Raw genomic sequence first — 10,678 nt, 5'->3', positions numbered from 1 at the left:
TTAAAAAACTAAAAATAGAGTTGCTATATGATCCAGCAGTCCCACTCCTGGGCATATATCTGGAAAAGATGAAAACTCTCATTTAAAAAGAAATATGCACCCTAATCCTCATAGCAGAACTATTTACAACAGCTAAGACATGGAAGCAACCTAAGTGTCCATCGACAGATGAATGGGTACAAAACATGTGTTATACACACACACACACACACACACACACACACACAAAGAATATTATGCAGCCATTAAAAAGAATGAAATAATGTCATTTGCAGCAACATGGATGGACATAGAGACTGTCATACTAAGTGAACTAAGTTAGAAAGAGAAAGAAATATATCACTTCTATGTGGAATCTAAAAAAAAAAAAAAAATGAAACAAGTGAACTTATTTACAAAATGGAAACAGGCTCAGAGACATAGAAAACAAACTTATGGTGACCAAAGAGAAAAGAAAGGAAAGGATAAAAGGAGTTTGGGATTAACAGCTATATGTTACTATGCATAAAATAAACAATAAAGATCTACTGTATGGCACAGGGAACCATATTCAAGAATCTGAAAAAAAATACATGTATACACACATATGCATAACTGAATCATTTTGCTGTACATCTGAAACTGGCACAACATTTTAAGTCGACTATACTTCAATTTTAAAAATATATATTTAGGAAGGATTTTTTAAAAGATGAGGGTACGATAAATTATTTTATTTAAATATTCCACCATTGTATTTTGCAGAGGCCACAGAGCTTCCTCAAAGGTATCATGGCTTGTTTTTATTTTGTGATCTATTTTGTAACTAATATTCCTACATATACTTTTTTACCTCAGATCTTCAGCAAGAACTACAAAGAAGAAAAGATTCTGGAGAATTAATCAAGTTTCCTGTCAAGTTCCAGTAACGTTTCTGTCTTAACTGCACACAGGAAAGATGAAACACATTCTCAATCTGTATGAAAACATCAACAGTACAGCAAGAAATAACTCGGACTGTCCTGCTGTGATTTTGCCAGAAGAGATATTTTTCACAGTATCCATTGTCGGAGTTTTGGAGAACCTGATGGTCCTTCTGGCTGTGGCCAAGAATAAGAGTCTTCAGTCACCCATGTACTTTTTCATCTGCAGCTTGGCTATTTCCGATATGCTGGGCAGCCTGTACAAGATTTTGGAAAACGTTCTGATCATGTTCAGAAACATGGGTTACCTCGAGCCTCGAGGCAGTTTTGAAAGCACAGCAGATGACGTGGTGGACTCCCTGTTCATCCTCTCCCTCCTTGGCTCCATCTGCAGCCTGTCTGTGATCGCCGCTGACCGCTACATCACAATCTTCCACGCTCTGCAGTACCACCACATCATGACCCCGCACCGCGCCCTCGTCGTCCTGACGGTCCTCTGGGCAGGCTGCACGGGCAGTGGCATCACCATTGTGACCTTCTCCCATCACGTCCCCACGGTGATTGCCTTCACAGCGCTGTTCCCCCTGATGCTGGCCTTCATCCTGTGCCTCTACGTGCACATGTTCCTACTGGCCCGCTCCCACGCCAGGAGGACCTCCTCCCTTCCCAAAGCCAACATGAGAGGGGCCATCACACTGACTGTCCTGCTCGGGGTCTTCATTTTCTGCTGGGCACCCTTTGTCCTTCATGTCCTCTTGATGACATTCTGCCCGGCTGACCCCTACTGTGCCTGCTACATGTCCCTCTTCCAGGTGAATGGTGTGTTGATCATGTGTAATGCCGTCATCGACCCCTTCATATATGCCTTTCGGAGCCCAGAGCTCAGGGTGGCATTCAAAAAGATGGTTATCTGCAACTGGTACCAGTAGAAAGATTGGTCCCTGATTTTAGGAGCTACAGGGATATACTGTCGGGGACAGAGTAGCGTGACAGACCAACAACACTAGGACTCCAACTGTCCTCCCCTTCCCTAGAGCACATGAGGATAATTCCACTAACTCTTGTTGTAATGGCTCAATTCCATGTGAACAGCCTTGCTATAGGGTACAACTTCTGTAGCTTAGAGAGGCAAAATAATTACCAAAAAGGCCAGAGTACAAAGCACATACAGCAACACACATGTGAGAACTCTGAGCTAAGGAAAAGTTTGTTCTTCTATAGATAACTAGCTAGCATATCATGGAGTGGCCTCTCCTAAGTGCTAGGACAAGCACTCAGGGTATGGACTACAGGGTTTTTGTAAGCCAAAGGTGCCAATAAGTTCCTGCGGCTGCACTGCCACACAGAGCCCCTGCCTGCCACCTGCTCTCCTTTCTGCCCACCTGCTTTGCTGTGCACCATCTCCAGTCTTTCTACAAGTAGGCAGGATGCATCTTCTAGTCAAATAACCAGCTTTGAGTTTCCAATAATAAAGGAAGCTTCTCCATTAGTCTTCTTGGCTAACTCAGCATCCCAGTGGCCTTAAAGTATTTCCCTGGTTAAAACTCCTTATGCTTTAGAAGCATACATTTCAAAGGAGAAAATAAATATTTAACCCATTTGGTCCCTATGTAGGAATAAATAAAGGCCAGAGGAAAACTGTAGGAAAATGAAGAAGGTATACCCAACCCTTGTGAATCTGTCCAGCGTGTGTGTGCTCAGTCACTCAGTCGTTTCCAACTTTTTGAGACCCCATGGACTGCAGCCCGCCAGGCTCCTCTGTCTGTGGGATTTCCCAGGCAAGAATACTCGAGGGGGTTGCCATTTCCTCCTCCAGGGGATCTTCCCAACCCAGGGATAGAACCTGCATTTCTTGTGTCTCCTGTATTGGCAGGCAGATTCTTTAGCACTGCACCACATAGGAAGCCATACCTGTCCAAACATAGAAGTAAACGAAAAAAGTCGACATGTCCCAAAATGCATTTTAAGTAGAGAATGTGTGTGTTCACCAGGTTTTTGGACTATGAGGGAAACCAAGACCAAAACAACATTTCAAGACAGAGCTGTTACTGAGACTCAAACCAGAGACTGGTGAAAAACATTTAACCTCATTCCCCAGATGAATCTGAGGCAGACAATTTCCCAGATGAATTCTTCAGCATCACTGAAGAATTTCCTGCTACTAGAGCCACAGGAAAGATGCCAGATACTGACAAGTGGCATCCCCAGCAGGATAAAAGAAACACAAATTGTAGGTTCATCTGTTTTTAAAGACAAAGCTTAAAGAAGCAGCAAATTCTGACCCTAAGTCTTTGCTGAGTCACAGATTAATTTACAGGGATGAGCAACGGAAGAGACAAAGAGGCCAGATCTGCAGGTACACAGAGCTGAGCGGCTCAGGGGCCAGCAAGAGGGACGGTGTCTTGGGAAGAGGCACTTCTTGGCCCTCAGAGTTTCCCTGAGCTGCTGAGAGGAGAAGTCAGCCACAAACAGGACTGCTGGTCGGGTGATGGGTAGAGTATTTGGTGTGGGGAGGGCAGATGCTTGAGAAGCAGAAGGGAAACAGAGTTAAAGGGGAGACTGCTGGGGTAGGTATCCAAAAGGTCAATAATTCACTTGAAGGCGAAACCCAGTGTCTTCCACACCTCCATCCTCCAGAAATGCTTCTTTGGTCCTTCCCCTTCACCAAATAAACGACAATATCCCTTTCTCCTCTTATTTCTCTTGAGAGAACATCCAGGACAAAAGAAGCAAAGACTGAGGAATTCCTTATACTGTTATTCACTTTAACAGATAAGCTTTAAAAATTGCACCAATATGCTTACTTTTTGAAAATTAACTTTTATCAAATTAAAAATGTTCTTTTCCTGCCTACTTTCCTAACAGTATTTTTATTGTTGATCAATGTTGAATTTTATTTAATGCTTTTTCAGATGATCATTTTTTCCTCCTTTATTAATGTGGTACATCAGATTAATAAATTTTTAATAATTGGGCTATCTTTGTATTATAGCAACCATGGACATATTTACAAAGCTAAAATATGTTGTTTTAGAAAAGATTTATTTTGATTTATATTTTTATATGAAATTACCTTAAAGGTACAATTTAATTTATACTTCGTGAATGACCTTTAGTGAATTTTATGAGAAATGAGAACAGTACCAAAAAATAAAAACTCAAGGCACATGCTTTCCAGGGAATTCCCTGTCAGTCCAGGGGTTAGGACTGGGTGCTCTTACTGCTGGGGCCCAGGTTCAACCCCTGGTCTGGGAATTAAGATCATGCAAGCTGCATGGTGCAACAACAACAACAGGTATGTGCATCCCGTAAATATTCTTTTTAAAATAAAGGAAAAGAAATTCTACATGGGCTATTTAGTTGGCTACTCCTCTATGTATATTTAGTGATTTTTAAAACCTATTTTGTGCAGATCCATATTGCTACATGCAACAGTTTGTAGCTAGCAATTCTCACAATCAGGGTGACAATATCCCACTGACATTACAACATGATCATTAAAGAAACAGCAAACAACTGTTATTTATTTTACTGACATGTATATTTAAGATCTATTATTTGCAAAGTATTGCTGAGAAACTAATCCAGTTATTCCTCTTTGCAAATCTACATGTATGCTTCTTTATCCACATAAGTACAGTTTGTACTATAATTAAAAGTTCTGATAGTATGTTAAGAGACTCTAAATACATGTATATTCTTGTTCAGTAAAAGTACATCTTTAAAAAAAAAAAAAGTATATCTTTCTTGTCATGCACTAAAAGTACATCTTTCTTCACATCCCCTAATGTCTCAGGTCAGACTTTGACCAAGTTCCCCAGAACTCTGAAAATAAGGAGGGCAGAGAGCAGGAGGACCTACAGAAATTAAGTAGACTCCAGAACAGTGTCTCTTGCTTCCATTGGGATATTAATAAATGTACCTAATTTAATTCCTTAAGAAAGTTTTATGTTAGTAGAAGCTATATGATATCTGAGGTAACAAATCCCATGAGCTTTAAATCTGTTAAAAGTCTTCATTTTATCTGTCCCTATTTAATCCTTTACTGTTTGCTGCAGGTTTTAGCAGTCTGGAGTTTGTTGGATAAGACTATGATGTCTTATAGACTTTAGGCAGGATGTCCTGCAGCACTTGCTGAAGAGTGCTAAAACTCCTCTTGGGCTCCCTTCCTCCTGCCTTTTTGATGATATCCAACACAGGAGTGCTGGGATCACTGAAAATTGTCCCAATACTAACAAAGCTAAAACACTGATCAAATAAATTCATAGAATATGTCAAGAAGTGGCAAGAATTTCCTTTTACAGATAGAAAACCACTGTTAGGAGAGGTGAGAGTGATTGAAAATCCACATCACTGAGTCCTAATCCCAGCTCCATATGTACTATTTATATAACCTTGAACAAGATACTTAAATTCAGTAAGGTTTCATCATTCCACCAGTTATATAGGGACCACAGTACTACCTGTCACAGAGAATTCTGTGAGAAATAAAAAATACAAGTTTAGTACTATGCTTGGAGCATGCTAAATGCTTGATAAAAGTTAGTGTCTACCGTCATTGTCATTGCTATTATTATTATTACCATGGGCCTTGGTAAAGAATCTGCCTGAAATGCAAGAGACACAAATTCGATCCCTGGGTCAGAAAGATCCCCTGGAGGAGGAAATGGCAATCCACTCCAGTATTCTTGCCATGGAAAACCTCATGGACAGAGGAACCTGAAGAGTCAGACACGACTAAGTGACTGAACATACACACATTGTTGTTATTACTCCAGTGTCAGACAAATGGGCAGAGCCTTCTGACCACAGTGTAGAAATGCTGCTGCTTAACTTAGTGCTTGGGCTTCCCAGGTAGTTCAGCTGGTAAAGAATCCACCTGCGATGAAGAAGATCCTGGTTCGATTCCTGGGTTGGGAAGTTCTCCTGGCAAAGGGATAGGCTACCCACTCCAGTATTCTTGGGCTTCCCTGGTGGCTCAGATGGTAAAGCACCCACCCACAATGCAGAGACCTGGGCTTGATCCCTAGGTTGGGAAGATCCCCTGGAGGAGGGCATGGCAACCCACTCCAGTATTCTTTCCTGGAAAATCCCATGGACAGAGGAGCCTGGTGGGCTACAGTCCATGGGGTCACAAAGAGTCAGACACAACTGAGTGAGTAAGCACAGCACAACTTAATGCTTCCTCTTCTGATTCTCTCACTATAAAGGGCCTGCCCACATCCCTTGTTCTCTTAATCTCTAATTCCAAATACTTAAATATACTCTTAATCAAGAAGACCATCTCTAAACTCATAACAATTAGCAAGAATTTAGGTCTAAAAATCATGCTTTCAGCATCCACATAACCATGGCAAAGGAAAAAGTCTAGTTCTAGGAATCCTGAGTGCTTTCCTGATAACTATTTACATCCTTCTAAGTATTTCCATGACACATTGTCACTACAGCTCTATATTTACAGATTACTTTGTACAGCTTTCACTAGCTGCTACTCCTAAAAATTGTCCTAGCAGGAACATTGATTAGTGCTTAAAAGTTCAGTTTCTGGAGTCAGAAAGAGTTGGATTCATGCCTAGGGAAAACTGAAGGTCTTCAAAGCCCTTTCTCTCATCTATAAACTGGGCTATGACTCCACCTCTGTAAGGGTACACCAAGCCTATAGAGTGATCTAATGAGGACTTGATGAGATAATGCATTTAAAGCACTTACCATACACGATAACACATTAGTTGATGAGTAGACAGTTAAATGACAGCATGCTATTTTTTGTTATTATTTCTAACATTCAGATAATTAAACAGGAATCTGAGAGTTTAAGCTACCAATTTTTAATCTTAGGTCATGACCAAATTTATTGCAGAGATAAATATTTCTATATCTGCAATAAATAAATTTAAAATATTTGTTATTTTTATTAAGTTTATTTATTTATAAAAATAAAAAATATTTCAAACATCCTAAGACATATTTAAAATAAAGCCTTGACTCCCACAGGTATGCTGGAGCAGGCTCCTAGAAACCAACCCTTTAGCAGTACAAATTCTGGACACAATTTTAAATACTCAGGGCTCTAAAAAGTGAACAAAAGCAGGGAAGTTTTAGAGAAGAGTTACATCTTGAAGGAAGGGACAGACATAGGTGAGTTTCTATTTGTTTAGTTTTGAGCTGAAAGGTGACAGCCTCAGTGCAGTGCAAGGTGATTAAAATTCTCTTATAAAGTCCACCATCTTTCTTGCCTGAGGTACAAGGCCACCAAAGCTGCCAGAAAATGAAGGAGGTGTCTTGGAGAGGATAAGCCAGAAAAAAGGAGGTCATAATCTTGTGGACAAACATTGCCCAAGTTTCTGGCTGACTCCTGAACCAAGCATGTAGACGGCAGACTCAACACAACTTGCATTAAGGTTTAAAGAACTAAATTGGCATTTGAACTCTCAGCATTATAGGTGATAAAGGGTTTGCAAGTCAATTGCATACTACATAAAACCATCAAAATTCCTAGAGGCATATAAAAAAATCAGAGTTTCTACAACATAATACTTATAATTTCTAGAACTGAATTGAAAATTAATCAATATATAAACTAGGAAAGTTTATCCTCACTCAAGGAAAAATTCAACCAACAGAAGCAAACCCTGATGACTCAGATGTTGTCAATATCAACAAAAACATAACTGCTACTGAAACAATGTTCAATGGGGTAAGGGAAAATACATGCACAATGAATGAATGAAAAGGTAGAAAATATCATTAGAGAAATAGCAATTTTAAAAATAAAAATGAAGTTTCAGAAATGAAACATACAAAATCTAAAATGAAATATTCACTGGATGGGCTCAGTAGTAGAGTGGAGATGATAGCAGAAGAGTTTATAAACATGAAACTATGTCAGGACTTCCCTGGTGGTCCAGCAGTTAAGAATCCACTTGCGGGTGACATGGGTTTGATCCCTGATCCGGGAAGATTCCACATGCCTTGGGGCAACTAAACCCATGTGCCGCAACTACTGAGCCTACATTCTAGAGTCCGTGAGTCACAACCTCTGAGTCCACACGCTGCAACTGCTGAAGCCCGCATGCTCACTCTAGAGCCTTGCTCCGAAACAAGAGAAGCCACCACAGTAAGCAGCCCGCGCACCACAAGTATGATCGCGTACCCTAGCTCGTACAGCAAATAGTGAAAGCACATGCACAGCAACAAAGACCCAGCACAGTCATAAATAAATTACTTCAGGAAAAAACAACTGTGTCAGTAGAAACCATCCAATTTAGAAAGGGAAAGAAAAAAAATATGTTTGTAAAACCATGAATAGAGCTTTAGGAACCTGTTATACAACATCCAAAGGTCTAGAATAGGTAATTCAAATATCACAAGAAGAGGAAAGAGAACTGGGCAGACCAAAAAAACAAAAACAAAAACTGAATAACAGCCAAAAACTTTTCAAAGTTGGAGAAAGGCATCAATTCAAATGTCCAAGAGGCTCAGCACACCCAAACAAGAAATATTAAGAAAACCATATCGAGCTGCATGCTAGTCACAATGTTGAAAAGTAAAGATGAAGAGACAACTCTTCAAAGGAGACAGAGTAAAGAACACATTACACAGACAGGAACAATGAGTCAAATAACAACACACTCACCATCAGAAACAATGAAAGCAGGAAGACAGCTGCACAACGTCCTATAAGTGCCGAAAGAAAAACCTGCCAGTGCAGAAGTGCACATCCAGTAAAAACATTCTTTAAGAATGAAGCGGACTTCCCTCGTGGTACAGCGGATCAGAATTGGCCTGCCAGACTTGTGCACACAGTGGGGGAAGGAGAGGGTGGGACCAATTGAGGGAGCAGCGTAGAGACATATACATCACCATATGCAAAGTTAGATGGCCAGCAGAAATTTACTGTGTGATGCGGGGAGCTCAACCCAGTGTCCTGTGACAACCTAGAGCTGGGATGGGAGATGGGAGGGAGGTTCAAGAGGAAGGGAGCATATATATACCTATGGCGGATTTGTGCTGATGAATGGCAGAAACCAACACAACATTGTAAGGCAATTATCCTCCAATTAAAGCTCAAAAATTAAAAAAAAAGAATCTATCTGTTAATGCAGGGGACATGGGTCCAGGGATTGGTCCAGGAAGATGCTAAGGAGTAACTAAACCCACGCTTCACAACAAGAGAAGCCACCGCAATGAGAAGCCCGCACACCACATCCAAGAGTGGCTCCCCATCACCGCAACCAGAGAAATTCCGCACGCAGCACCAAAGATCCAGCACAGCCAAAAATAAAAACAAAAATAATTTCTTTTAAAAATGAAGGAAATACACAGACATTTTCAAGTAAAGCAAACTTTAGAGAATTTTTCAACAACAGAAATGCACTATAAGAATTGCCAAAAGAAATTCTTCAGAGTACAGGGAAATTATATCAGAGGGAGTGCATTGCTTCAAGAAGGAACAAAGAACATTTGCAATTGTAAATGTGTGCTGCTGCTGCTGCTGCTAAGTCACTTCAGTCGTGTCCGACTCTGTGCAACCCCACAGACGGCAGCCCATCAGGCTCCCCTGTCCCTCGGATTCTCCAGGCAAGAACACTGTAGTGGGTTGCCATTTCCTTCTCCAGTGCATGAAGGTGAAAAGAGAAAGTGAAGTCACTCAGTCGTGTCTGACTCTTTGCGACCCCATGGACTGCAGCCTACTAGGCTCCTCCGTCCATGGGATTTTCCAGGCATGAGTACTGGAGTGGGGTGCCATTGCCTTCTCCGTAAATGTGTGAATAAATATAAATAACAACTTTCTCTTAGTTTACTTAATATATACATGACTGTTTAGAGGAAAACTTATATAACATTTTCTTGCCAGACTTATACATGAATAGAATACATAGTTTAGCTATGACATAAAGGATTGGGTTGGTAAGATGGACTTCTACAGTTGCAAGGCTGCTACATTTCTCTAAAATGATACTACATTAGCTCTAAATATATTATTAGAAGCTAAAGATGTCTATTTAATCCCTAAGTCAACTACTGAAAAAATAATCCAAAGAGAGCTAAAAAGTGAATAAAGAAATTAAAATAAAATTCATTTAAAAGTACTCAATAGTCCAAAAGAAGATGTAAAAGGAAGAGCAGTGGAAGAAAACAAAAAGAATGAACATAAAATCTTTAAATGGTAATACTGATTAAAAACATATCAGTAATTATATTAAATATTAATGAACTAGCCATATCAATTAAAAGGCAGAGGTGATCAGAACATATAAAAAAGTAAAACACAATTATAGTCTAATAAGAAGAGAATCTCTTTAATTTACAAATACATGTATGTTAAAAGAAGATGGATAGAAACATACCATGTAAAGAATAAGCATAGAAAGGAGCAATCAAACTAGAAGAACAAACCATAAGAAAAAATATTACAAGATAAAAAGTGAGATGCCATAGAAAGGAGCATGCTGAAGAGTTCTCATTCTGGGAAGATAGAGTAGATGTACTTTCCTCGTTCCTTCTGCTAACTACAACTAAAACCACTAGAAGTGAGGCATAAGACAAACATACAGTTCTGAAAGATGGTGAGAAAAGAAATCAGCTAGATATTGTTGGGACCCAATGAACAATGATGGTTGTTGTAAACAATGATGGTTGTTGTTGTTATTTATATTTCTCTCTGCCCTGAAATTCCCAGATGTGAGCTGAAGCTAGCAGCTTGAAAGTTCCCGTGTTCATAGGACCAACACACACATACATATCCACAAAGGCCTGATCTCTGTAGTCAAAGG

At 39.9% G+C, this 10,678-nt stretch overlaps 1 protein-coding gene across 1 annotated transcript; it reads left to right on the top strand.

Moving 5' to 3' along the window:
- The first annotated feature begins 937 nt into the window (after positions 1-937).
- Positions 938-1,831, top strand: MC2R (melanocortin 2 receptor). Its single transcript, XM_068994004.1, has one exon. It carries the CDS (start codon positions 938-940, stop codon positions 1,829-1,831), a length of 894 nt encoding a protein of 297 aa, XP_068850105.1.
- Positions 1,832-10,678: the final 8,847 nt, after the last annotated feature.

Source organism: Capricornis sumatraensis, chromosome 21, assembly GCF_032405125.1.
Source record: "Capricornis sumatraensis isolate serow.1 chromosome 21, serow.2, whole genome shotgun sequence".
NCBI lineage: Eukaryota > Metazoa > Chordata > Mammalia > Artiodactyla > Bovidae > Capricornis > Capricornis sumatraensis.
Note: the sequence above shows the minus strand (reverse complement) of the source record. Positions and strands in the feature narration are given on the sequence as shown.

Bases quoted from the DNA above. Each gene is read 5' to 3' on its own strand.
- MC2R (XM_068994004.1), top strand. From the start codon at position 938: ATGAAACACATTCTCAATCTGTATGAAAACATCAACAGTACAGCAAGA.